Source organism: Arachis ipaensis, chromosome B10 (genome assembly GCF_059453495.1).
Source record: "Arachis ipaensis isolate K30076 ecotype BB chromosome B10, ASM5945349v1, whole genome shotgun sequence".
NCBI classification, from domain to species: domain Eukaryota; kingdom Viridiplantae; phylum Streptophyta; class Magnoliopsida; order Fabales; family Fabaceae; genus Arachis; species Arachis ipaensis.
In genome coordinates, this window is record NC_142435.1 from 18938164 (window position 1) to 18951103 (window position 12940).

General features: G+C 33.0%; 1 protein-coding gene across 4 annotated transcripts; it reads left to right on the forward strand.

The window, feature by feature from the left end:
- The first annotated feature begins 99 nt into the window (after positions 1-99).
- LOC107622550 (ATP-dependent Clp protease proteolytic subunit-related protein 2, chloroplastic) lies at positions 100-6450 on the forward strand. 4 transcript variants are annotated; one of them, XM_088506588.1, is made up of 11 exons: positions 121-559; positions 1121-1168; positions 1943-1997; positions 2678-2939; positions 3019-3141; positions 3929-4049; positions 4249-4386; positions 4499-4615; positions 5514-5582; positions 5685-5780; positions 6111-6450. In XM_088506588.1, the coding sequence occupies exons 4-11, from the start codon at positions 2899-2901 to the stop codon at positions 6246-6248; spliced, it is 843 nt and encodes a 280-aa protein (XP_088362714.1). In that variant the 5' UTR covers positions 121-559; positions 1121-1168; positions 1943-1997; positions 2678-2898; the 3' UTR covers positions 6249-6450. The 4 variants fall into 4 exon arrangements, with proteins under 4 accessions (XP_088362719.1, XP_088362714.1, XP_088362717.1 ...); XM_088506591.1 differs by having other exon boundaries at positions 2749-2939; XM_088506587.1 differs by having other exon boundaries at positions 2765-2939.
- Positions 6451-12940: the final 6490 nt, after the last annotated feature.

Below are 12940 nucleotides of genomic sequence, written 5' to 3' on the forward strand. Positions count from 1 at the left end.
CATTAATAATATTTTTAATAATATAAAATTATATCTAATAATAAAAAATCACTCACTTTTATTTTAATAATTAAATAATAGCTAAAAAACATAAAAATTACTTGTCCCTAGACTTTTCCTTATCCATATCCTTCCTTATTCCTTCGAGCAAACACACCCAGCCACTCAACCAAGGGAAAAACCCTAGCCGCCACCACCGCCGCAAGGAGGAGCCGTCTTGCCGCCGTCCGTCACAGTCAGGGGCTTGTCTCCTCGAGTCTTCGTGCGTCGCAATCAGGGGAGTTTCTTCCAAGTCTTCAATCTGTTCGTAGCACAAGTCGCAGGCGCGCCGCTTCTCCCTCGAGCTCGGTGGTCGTCGTCTTGTCGCCATTGTCTGTCGCCATCTGTCGCAGTTAGGGGTTTGTCTCCTCGAGTCTTCGTGCGTTGCAGTCAGGGGAGTTCTCCAAGTCCTCGATCTGTTTGCAGTCCCCGTCGCAGGCGCGCCGCTTCTTCCTCGTGCTCGGCGGCCGTCATCTTGTCGCCGTCGTCTGTCGCCATCCATCCTCCTCAGCGATCGAAGGTCAGTGACTCAGAGCTCATTTGTTCTTCGTTTTTTTAATTTTTTTAAATGCTTTGTTCAGAAATCATTGCATGATTATTGAATAAGCTTTGCATTTTTAATAATTTTTAACTATAATTGAATAATTTTTTAACTGTGAATTGAACTGTGAACTGTGAACTCTGTTGAATAATTATGAATAATTATTGTTAGTTAAGCTGTGAACTTTGTTGTTGTTACTTGTTACTGAGTTGAATAATTATTGAATAATTTGCCATGGGTTCTTGTGAACCTGTGATTGATGATGATTGATGACTCTGTCGTTGTCCATTGCTCACTGCTTCTTGCTTAAATTGAAAATCTTGTTAATTAAATTGAGGATTGGTGATTAAATTGTTAACAGGACCCACTTTACAAAAAATCAAGAAAGAAATCATACATATGATCTACACAATCCATGTATTTTCATGTGTTCAGAATATCTAAACTGTGAATTTATCTTGTTACCAGGCCCAACATAGATGCTAATAGAAAACTGTTACTAAACTATGAATTCTTTGTCAAATGGTTGATATTTTTTAGGTTGGTGATCATGATAGGAAATACAGGGAAGCTTAGGATTAAAAATGGGTAAGTTGCATTTTTTGATCCATTTTTATTTTGGTTTCTATTTGGTAACAATTGTAATTGAGAACTTTCATAAGTACTTTCTCATGTTTTTAGATTGGGAGATTGCAAACTCAGACACTGCAGTTTTGATAATGCCATTTTCAGGATGCTTCCAATTTGTTTATGTAGTTCGTGTCTCTACTTGTCAATTGTTGTATATATGAACGTGTGATATATGTTGTTTGTCTCTCTGTTCTCTCTTCCTTTTTACCTTTTGTTGATTGTGGTAGAGTTGTTTGCCTATGTTTATTCACTAAAGTATTTGTATTTTGATAAGATCGTATGGCTGGCTTTGGATGATGACATTTTATGTAATATTTTAAATTTAGAAGATATTTTAAGATTTATATTAAACTATAATTATATTTTATAATGTTTATTTATAATTTATCTATTATTTTATTATAAAACGGTTTTTTCGGTTGAACCACGGTTAGACCGGTTGGACCAGTAAACTAGTGAACCAGTAATTAGAGCGGTTCAATAATCGGTCCGGTTTTCAGAACCTTGGCTTCAATGTATGTTTTCTTATTTTGTTATTTTACTGATTCTGAGTTACTGAAATCTGATTTTGAGTTGCTGATTTTTCTGAGTTTGTAAGCCTCCATCCCTACACTGCTTCAGTTTCATTTTTGGGAGTTAAATTGCTGTTTTTCTGGACTTAAGTATGTTGTTTTTCTGGGGTAATTGTTGTTTTCTGAGTTAATTTTCTTCGTTGTTCATTGTTGTTAACAGGGCTGGACTGTTGTTATCTTGTTCTGACTTCTGGGTTAATTATTGTTGACTATTGGTAATGTTCTGAGTTATTTTTGTGCTATTATTCTATTTGAGTTAATTTGTTAGTTGTTGGCTTGTCGCTGAGTAAAATTAGTTAAACTTAAAAACTTGTGCTCTTCAACTGGATCCGGCTCTGATTGATGCTGGAAGAAGGGTTTCAGTTGAAATCCTAGATGAATAAGCTTGTTTGCTGCGCCACTGTTGCTAAATAATAGCCTCAGCTAAAGCTCATCAGAAAATTGTTGAAAAGCTCTGAAATTTCACTCTGTTATTCTCTTGGAGTTGGGGATGTGGCATTTTAAGTTATATGAATCTGTGTTAAGTTTCATATATGACTTAATGTTGTTTCTTTAATAGTGTGCCTTATATGGGAATACCAAATAATATTAACTAAAGAATACCAAATAATTGATTTTAACTAATATTGAATACTTGTGTTAGTTTACTTATGCGTATTTTGATTTTATTTTTAGTTATAAATTTTGATGTTTGAAGTTATTTGGAACTTTTAATGGTAAATTATAGATAATTTATTATGTGAAATTGTAAAATTTTGAATTTTATTAGCTTACAATTCATTGAATTTAAATCTTTCAAATTATGTATTAAATTTTTAATAATTCTATTTTATATTTAATTAAATCGGTTGAACTCCGGTTGAACCCCGATTGAACTATTAAACTATTGAACCAGTCACTCCACCGGTTCATTGACCGGTTCGGTTCTCGCAACCTTGGGTAACATTGCTAATAAATAAATAAAAGGAGGTTCTAATTCCAGGGAGGATCAAAAGGGCGTTGTCGTTGAAGTTCATCTTCAGAGCTGAGTGAGTGTTGTATCTGGTTGAAGTTTTCTTCAAGCTCAAATAGTGCGTTGCCCCATCTCCTATCTAATCGTTACCTCAAAAAGCTAACATGGCGGTGGCACCCTATATCACCGCTGATGCACTTCCTAGGTTTGCTTCTCCTTCTCATTGTGTGTTTCCCACAGTTTCTCTAAATTACTAACTCTATTTTCTCTTTTTGATGTGGCAGTTGCGCCACAAAACTCTACTCAGGGTTGAAACTTCAATCTCCAAGTATCCCTAATTCCCTTGCGTGTAAACCTAATGTCTCCGCTGAGTTCTACGGAAAAGTTCACAAGAGTCTGCATTGCGGGTAACTGTTTGACCACATTTGTGATTTTGCCCCCCTTTTTTTTTGTTTTTGTTATGGAGAAAGTTTTGTTCTTTAGCTTCTGCAGTTTTCCTTATTTTGAATTGGTGCCATTTTTTGGTGTGTGCTTAACTTTGCAAAAATAAGCTTTGGCATGGATGATGATAGTTTTGTATTTGAATTGCTTTTCTTATACCTGTATTCATATGTGCAATTAACATATACTTGGTTATATGCCTAGTATTGTGCGCTTTCAGCTGATACATTCCATGAAGGAACGGTCTTTTTGCAAAATTTGAAGATTGAAAACAATAGTGAATTGTCTCTTTATGCTTAAATTTTGTGGTTGGTCTATTATGTTATGTTGCTACTGTATGCTTTGTAGGTACATCCCTTTGATTGCCAAATTTTTCAGCATAATGTGTTCAGTCCACTCTAATGCAATTTTTCTTGTTGCAGAAAGCTATGCTGTATCATATCTTTGATATTGTTGTTTGGATTAGCGAGTAGTTTTTAACTGCAATTGAGTTTGTCATGATTACTGTTATATATTATAACAAGGATTATTTTTTTGTAAGTTCTAACAAATTTGAATTATGAAAAATCTTCTTTAGTCTTTACGGCTTTACACAATAGTTGATAATCTTTGACATAGTGAAAGTGAAGTTAACAAATAAAGCATAGTTTATGTCAGATAAAAACGATATACTTAGAAGAGTTTTCACTAATGTCAAACACGTCTTTTAATTAAGAGACTAATACAAGGTGTATAAATCTTGTATATTTTCAGGTATGCTAATCACAAACCAGCAAGGGCACAAATTCAAATGATGCCCATAGGGACCCCTAGAGTCCCCTATAGGACACCTGGTGAAGGAACTTGGCAATGGGTTGATTTGTGGAATGCCCTTGTAAGTCAATAATACATCTTAATATATATCATTAATATTATGTTTTTCTGCATCTAAAAGATGCTGTTAACATTGCGTCACATACTCATTGCGTCACATACTCACATAGAAATAGATCGTTACGCATGAACCTCTAGTTTTCTTATGATTTCCATCACTCTTTAAAACATTTCTAAAAGTAAAGGGTTATTGGATGCAGTATCGAGAGCGTGTTCTCTTCATTGGACAAAACATAGATGAAGAATTTAGTAACCAAGTATTGGCAACCATGCTGTATCTTGACAGTATAGATAACGCCAAGAGGATGTATATGTACATCAATGGTCCTGGTGGAGATGTAAGCTTTCTTCTAGTGTTAGATGTTTAGTCAATTAAATATCTCTCTTTTGTGCCCACCTTTGTGTTGCTTAGTCATGTTTTTAACATGCTTAAGCTTGTTATTTGTGCAGCTTACACCAAGCTTGGCTATCTATGACACTATGCAGAGCTTGCAAAGTCCTGTAACCACCCATTGTGTTGGCTATGCCTATAATCTTGCAGCATTTCTTCTTGCAGCCGGAGAAAAGGTATCGAGTTACATTACTATCTGTTAATACAAACTGTGAAAGTTTTCTGTTTGATTTAGAGTTTATAGTGATTTCCAACATCATGTAATCATGCATGACATTGTGTGACTGACGAGATTTATTGTTGCATCTTCCAGTTGTTTCTTCACGATTAATATGAATAAAAATTATGCCTGAGATAAGGGGACGGTTGAAATAATTGGAGCATTAATAAATCACTCAGTAGTCAATATAACAAGAAAAAAAATGAAGAAATATTTTTTATGCTGCTTATGTGCTGCCTAGTGCATTCTTGATAGGACGTGTCAATTTGTTATTAGTAACATCAATTGTGTTACATTTGTTATAAGGTAAAAGATGGAAAGTTTTGTAGTTTGAATCTAAATAGGGGGGCAGTCTACTATATACAGACTTGGGATCACATTGAAAGGCCCGATCTCCCTCCTTCCAGCTCTTTATAAAAATTCAGTAAAAAAGAAAAGAATGGTAATTGATAGGGAGTGGATATTATCACTCCAATATCCACTCCCTAATTGATAATGCCAATCCTCTACGAATATTATTCTCAAATTACCCTCACAATGAAAAATTTCTCTCATCACTATGGAAAATTAAATAGCGAGGATGGAACATAATTTTGAAAAATCACACAAAAAGGGAGTGGCAGTATCTCTCTCCAAAGTCTCCTAATTTATACTGTGAAGTCCATCCTTATTTGCATCTTAAGCTTACCACTTTCTGTTCCATTCCATTGTGTTGTCACATTCATGTTGTATTGTTTACTTTTCTGCAATTTGTTGTGATGTGCTTGTATTTGTGTTTGTTGATGTCTAATGGGTTATGAAAATAGTTCCCGACATCTATTAACTTTGTGATGATGGTCTGCTGTATTGTTAAGGGCAACCGCTTTGCAATGCCTCTTTCCAGAGTTGCTCTGCAATCTCCAGCGGGAGCTGCTCGGGGTCAGGTATGTAGATATCTCTTCTGAGATTGAGGTTATTATCACTCATCAGATGTGTGAATATGATTGCTTTTACTCTTTATGCTAACGCCTTGAAAATTTTGACAGGCTGATGACATCCGCATTGAAGCAAATGAGCTTTTAAGAATCAGAGATTACCTCTTTAACGAGTTGGCTAAGAAAACAGGCCAGCCTATTGAGAGGGTCAGTTTATTCAACAATGAAATGCATGGAGATGAACATGAAAACCTGTTATCTTAAAAACTTAAGGCTTGATTGGTTTCTATTTTTATTTTCTACTTCCAATTTGATGATTTTGCTAGGAAAAAAATGACAACAATCAAGATTTTATTGTTTTCTCTTTCCCTCACATAATCTTAGAAATAGAAAATACTGAAAGTGGAAATGGAAACCGAATAGGCCCTTAAAAGTTTGTAGTTTGCTTCCATTTTATGATCATTTGTGTCAGTTCCTAGGTGTTTATATTAAATTATAAGTGTTTATCATTTGAAACTAATTTTTAATGGCATTCAGATCACCCAAGACCTGGGCAGGATGAAACGCCTCAGCGCACAGGAGGCTCTTGATTACGGGCTTATTGATCGAATTGTGAGGCCACCACGCATTAAGGCTGATGCGCCTAACAAGGAGGCAGGAACAGGCCTTGGTTAAGAACTCAGTTTGTCACCCAACCAGAGTACTCATAACGTTACAGAACCATGATTGTTTCTCGTGTTTTATTTATCTTTAGAAATATGTATAATATTTGAATAGTTAGAAATTGTTGGCAAAGATAATTGGTTTTTGTTCAGAAATTGATGAATTCCACTTGTTGAAAGCAGTAAATAATGCAGTTGAAGCTTTAAGTTCGTAACTCTACCACATCCTCATTTCTTCCCCTTTTACAGTTCTATCATGATCTTATATAAGACTTGCTCCTGCCCAAAATGTTGCTACTGCTAAAATGGCCACTTAAGTATGTACTTATATGTCAGGCTTGGGCTCAATTTAGACCTGGTCCAACCCGTTAGTCTTTTTGGCCTATTTGACCCAAATTGGGCCAAACCTTTAGAATTAGCGTCTGGTTTTTAACTTTAATTATTTTTCTAAGTTTTTCTACCGTTTTTACTGCTCTCACACAGTACTGGACAGATTTAAGTCGGTATTGTCAGCTAATTTATTGGTATGCGTTTTTAAGTGATTTTTTTGTAGGAAATTATATTTTTCAATTCAAAAAAATCTATTGAGTCTAAATATCATATTTAAACTTTCTAATTAATATTCTAAATTTTTAAATTATGTTGGGCAAATAAATTATTTTAATTAAGCAGTTAATTAATTACGATTCTTACCCTCATTAGCTATGAAGGCAGCTCCAAAAGTTATCTTTGGCAATGATGATTTACCCGGTGAATGGTGCAAAGATCCTACTATATTTATTTGTATTATATATTGTGTTAAATGAAACATTTCCAAACAAAACATAATTTTTCTACAAAGACCATCTTTTCAAAAGATATATTTAAGCCTTCCTTCACTGTATAAATATATGTGCATCAGAATCTTTGGTCAATAATTTTAGATTTCATGTGTATGACCTTTATGAAATCTGTAACTAACAATTCAGATTCAACAACTTATTTTTTCTTTCTTTTTTTTATTAAAGATAGGAAAACTCGAACCTGCGATCTCTTATACGAGTATGAAAAGACTATGCCATTTGAGATATAACTCATTGGCTTTCTTTCTTAATCCTTATTTTGAGCAAAGAAAATATTTTTCACACAATGCCTTTCGTATCTTTTGTAACAGAGAACTTGCATATACACTAAATCCAGTAAGATGAGTATACTTTTTGTAGAAGTTTTTCCTTTCTTCTAATGTATCAAATATCATGCCAATTACAAGTTTCAATTCATCCTCATAATCTGAAATTCATTCTTGTATATTTGATATTGTTGTTGTCATATTAATACTATTGTCTTGTGTATCGTATCCGTTGAAAATATACCTAATAAATTAAAAAAAATAAATTGATGAGCCATTTATAATAATAATAATAATAATAATAATAATAATAATAATAATATATCAAAATATTAAATTAACACAAATATATTAAATGTTCATACATAATAGTCAATGAAAACCTCCTGCCTATATCCCTGTAAACTGGGCTTTATGCAAGGAACTTGTGATATCTCCAAGATACCCATAAAAGGATACATTTGGTTATATATTTGTCACATTTTGATGAATTACTTATACAGAGAGTGATACGTCCATGTAAGATATGGCGAATCTTAAGATAGTTGATGACATCTATCAAAGTTGAGATAATATCCAAAATGGCCCATGAAATTTGATTTCCGACTCAATTTAGTTTTCAAAGTTTTAATTGACTCTAATCGTACCCTGAAATTTTGGCCCGTGTCTCAATTTGGCCCTTCCATCGTTTTCCGCCACCAGAAAGCTGACCTGGCAATTTTAGTTGACACCTGACACTGTCAAAACGACGTCGTTTAACTCTTGGCACCGAAATTATTTAGAAACGATGTCGTGTGACATGAGAAAGGGGTTAAACCAAAACCCAAACGTTAACGACTTCAAAATGAAACCCCAATTGACCCTTCTTCTTCCTCCTCCTCCCCTCGTATACGTACCCTCAGAGAAGAACCATGGTTGTCACTGTAACTGAAGTTTGAAGCTTTTCTTACTTGTTTCGCCCCATTGTGAAAGATTAATTGCCTGAAAATCACCATCTCTTCAAAAACAGGTTAGTAATAAAATCGTTGCTCTCAACATACCATACTCTATTTTTTGCAAAATGTTGCATGAGGTTTGTTTTTTCATTTTTTTTTGCTCTACTCATCAGTAAAACTTTTGAGGACTTTGGTTGATTATGGTTGTTGATGATGGTAGAGTTCTTGTATGCTAGGGTTTCATTTTTTTGTATGTATGTGGCTGTGATCAACTGAATCTTTCAATTCTTTGTAACGTACTCATTGATTCTTTATATTCTATTTTAAAAATGACAATCTTACTCCTTCATATCTCATTTTAGTTTAATTATCTGTCTAGTATTTTTCGGTTAAAATTACATATATTTATTTACTAGAGCAACCATTGTTAGAATAATTGTATTATTCCTTGATCAATTTAAAATGGAGTAAATTTCATAGTGGTTCCCGAGATTGACACCGTGCACCAAAATCATCCCTAAGATTTCAATTGCACCAATTATGTCCTTGAGATTGGAAAAATTGCACCACAGTAGTCCCTGAACCGTTTTTCGCTAACGATGCGCTGACGTGGCTTGATGACGTGGACCTTTGGTGACACGTGTCACCTCATGGTTTTGCCATGTGTAACGGTATGATGACATGTCGGTCAATGACACGTGGCATGCTGACATGGATAGGTATGCCACGTGTCACAATGCTATTTTACCACGTGTCAGATTATGCCACGTGTCGTAATGCTATTTGTCCACGTGTCATCCACTATGTCATCGTTACATGTGCACCAAATTGGTCCCTTACTTTACATTAAATGACTCATTTTAGTCCCTGAAATTGAATGCCATGCACCAAATTAGTCCTTTCATAAATTTTTTCTCATTTTTTTAAAAATTTAAAATTCTTATTATATATTTGAATACACTAATTTTAATTTTATCTTTTTACAAGTTATTTAAATACAAGTATTTTTATAAAATATTTTTAAAATATTAGTTTTAATTATACAATTTTTTTTACAATATTTTATTAAAAGAATTATGCGACATATTGATATTGATTTAATAAAGAGTGTAAGTTAAGAGTATAATAATATTCCTTAATACAATTTTTTTAATATTTAACACTTTAATAAATATTTTAGAAATACTTGATAAGGCACTTATTAACTAATATAAATTCATTATTCCCATCCATTTTAAGAATGTCCGATTTTCCATATAATTAACTTCTCACTAAATTAATAAGATAGATTTATACTGTCGATTATAATAATTCATTTTATCTATAACTTAATTAGGCGGCTTTTTCATATATTACACGATTAATCAATATAAGTACTTATTGTAACCATGACTTGAACAGTATTAAAACAGATACAAATAAACACAAGAGGCAATAATAAAGTTTTGGTTTTAGTTAACATTTACTCTAATGATACAAGTTAACATTATTAATTAAAAAATTTATTATAAAATATGTATAATAAAAAATATAATTAAAATTAGTCTATAAAAAATATTGAGAATTTTAAATTTATAAAAAAATAAAAAAAACTGTTGAAGGGACTAATTTGGTGCATGACATTCAATTTCAGGGACTAAATTGAGTCATTTAATACAAAGTAAGGGACCAATTTGGTGCACATGTAACGATGATATAGTGGATGACACGTGGACAAATAGCATTACGACACGTGGCATAATCTGACACGTGGTAAAATAGCATTGTGACACGTGGCATACCCATCCATGTCAGCATGCCACGTGTCGCTGACCGACACGTCATCATACCGTTACACGTGGCCAAACCATGAGGTGACACGTGTTACCAAAGGTCCACGTCATCAAGCCACGTCAGTGCGTCGTTAATGGAAAACGAGTCAGGGACTACTATGGTGCAATTTTTCCAATCTCAGGGACATAATTGGTGCAATTAGAATCTCAGGGACGATTTTGGTGCACGGCGTCAATCTCGGAGACTACTATGAGAATTTACTCATTTAAAATGACAATCTTATTCTTTCATGTTTCTCTAATAGTATAACTATACAAGTACATATATTTAGACAACTGTATTACTATAGCAACCATGATTATCGTATAAGTTTGTCATTTTAAATGATTAGAGCAATGTAGAAGGAATACAATTGACTGGACTGGATGAGGATGTACTAGACGTATTTTCACTGAGAGATTACTACAAGGTCCTAGATTATGATAACATGATTGAATATTGGTGGCTTATTCCTAGTAAACCTATAAAGAGTGTACTGTAAGTACTATATCGTGACAAGGAACTGGTAGAGATGTGCTTCTATGCAAAGAACAATGATGGAAGAGTGCACATATACTATGAGCATGGAGTTTCCCAACCCATGGTAGATGAAGCATCTGAATTGATAGCGTTAACACCCAATGCCACTGGTGTAGACAAGGATGTCAAAGGGACCACACCTATCCTAAAAAATGATACACCGACCATTCCTTCTAAAGAAATCAATCCTAAAACACCTGAATTTACTACAACCCATAGCAAATTACCCATTGACTCCATAATTGAAGGCCCTTTCAATACAACATCCAAATCACCCAACCCCCATTGAAGGAGACAACCCAATCGAAATCAAACGCAGGTGTTTAAAATCTCTCATGCATCTCCAATCGCCTCCCTCTAAGTATATAGGCCGAGGTAATGATACGCCACATCCTCTAAAGAGATAGTGTACTCATCCCAAAGTAGATGGAAGGTATAAGTCTTCGGTCTCCACAAATATAGAAATCAGGATTTGTCAAACACAAAATTTATGAGCTATATTATTTGGCAAAAATCGGCCTCTCTAAAAAATGGGAGGAGCACAGCTGATGTAGCAAGAGTGTAGCTAACACAGGTAGTATGGTGATTAAAATATATAGACATACATACAACAAAAATTCAAATAAAATAACATTAAAATAATAAAAAAAATAATTTTAATGCATTAACGGTGTAAAACGTTTATACAGTCGTGTAATTACAATGGTTTTCTTGGATAACCATTCATGCGGTTAATATAAAATGTATGATGTGATGTGATTGGATACATGTATAAAATGATTTTACATTGATGATGCATTAAAATTAAATTCATTAAAAATTAAATAAAAAATACAATAAATAAAAATACTTCTAACTATTATTTCGAAAATTTATTTTATACTATTTATTTCAAAAATTTATTTTATACTTCCAGAATCAATGATACTCTCATTCGGCTCTCTAATGACTTGGTTTGATTGATAACTTGATCGATTGGATACTTACGTCACCAAATTTTCAGTTTGACCATTTCAATCAAATTGGGCTTAATAATTGAGAAATATTGTTTGCAATAATATTCATGCATAGATCTTTTTGTATTTTTTATAGTATAGAAGATAAATTTTTTATTTTCTCTTACTTTTATTAATCTCTTTTTAATATCAAAAGTGAAACGTAAACAAGACAAGCGACACAAAGTAAGTGCATATAACATTCCTCTTAATAATTAGAGTAATATACCCGCGTTATCCAGAAAAATGTGAAATAACTGTTGATAGGTTAGACTTGTGTAGAGATCAATTGAAGGAGTATAATTGGTTCGACATTTGAAGAATGTGTCAAAAAAAGACTCTGAAATTTTAACAATTAGTTGGAAATCCAGTTTAATGCAGCTAGCTTGATGTAAATACAAAAAGAATCTTCATGATTTCAGTTTAATGCAGCTAGCTTGATTAATTGGCAATCTATGGTAATATGAGTGCCTAAGAACACAGACTACATGATACATCTTCACTTTCTTCCACGTTGATCTGCAATTGAAAATACATGTAAAATTCATAGCATATGTATTTGTTTAAATAATATTTCTTAGTAAAAACTTGTATTATTATCTCTACAATAAATGTCTAATAAAAAAACAAAAATAAAGTAGGAAATTTAAGAAGTTGCTGAAGTAAAATAAAGCCAAAGGCTAATAGCAGGTTCCAATTAAAATGTACCATCTTCATTTTTTAGTTTATCTTCTTGTCAACTTGTAACCAAAGTCAATCATTTTCCAAAAAGAAAGATTCAATGCACTGAATCAAATTAACAAAGAAAGACCAAAAAAAAAAAATTAAACTACTCCATTTGCATATATGACAAGTCATCTTTTTATTGGTCAGAAACAAAAAAAATGCATCAAATGCACAATATACAAATGCATTGAACCAAGCACCTTTATTAAAGGGGAAAAGAAAAAATAAAAAACAGAAACTAAACTAAGAAATCAAAACATCAAACCCCTTTTCCGTGCTTATGTAATGTTCTTTAAGTTTCAAAAGATCCTAACTCTACTAAGTCACAAGAATGATTGCTAAGCTATATTTTGCAATATCTTTCATTTAATTGCGTTGAATTAGAAAAATAATTAACATATTGATAATGACAAACATGATTAAGTTGGATTAATATCCTAAATGATTTTTGATGAAATAATTTAAGTGTGCAGGGTCAAAATTTTTTTTTTTTTTTTTTTTTTGCAGTCCAAACCAATGAAGCAAAATGCACCCAAGTGAGCTGAATGGAAATTGATTCACAAACCAAGCCCAATGTCAAACAACCATA

Coding starts and splice junctions, on each gene's coding strand:
- LOC107622550 (XM_088506593.1), top strand. CDS start 2,899: ATGGCGGTGGCACCCTATATCACCGCTGATGCACTTCCTAG. Junction 2,940..3,018: donor ACCGCTGATGCACTTCCTAG/GTTTGCTTCTCC, acceptor TTGATGTGGCAG/TTGCGCCACAAAACTCTACT. Junction 4,387..4,498: donor TCAATGGTCCTGGTGGAGAT/GTAAGCTTTCTT, acceptor TTATTTGTGCAG/CTTACACCAAGCTTGGCTAT.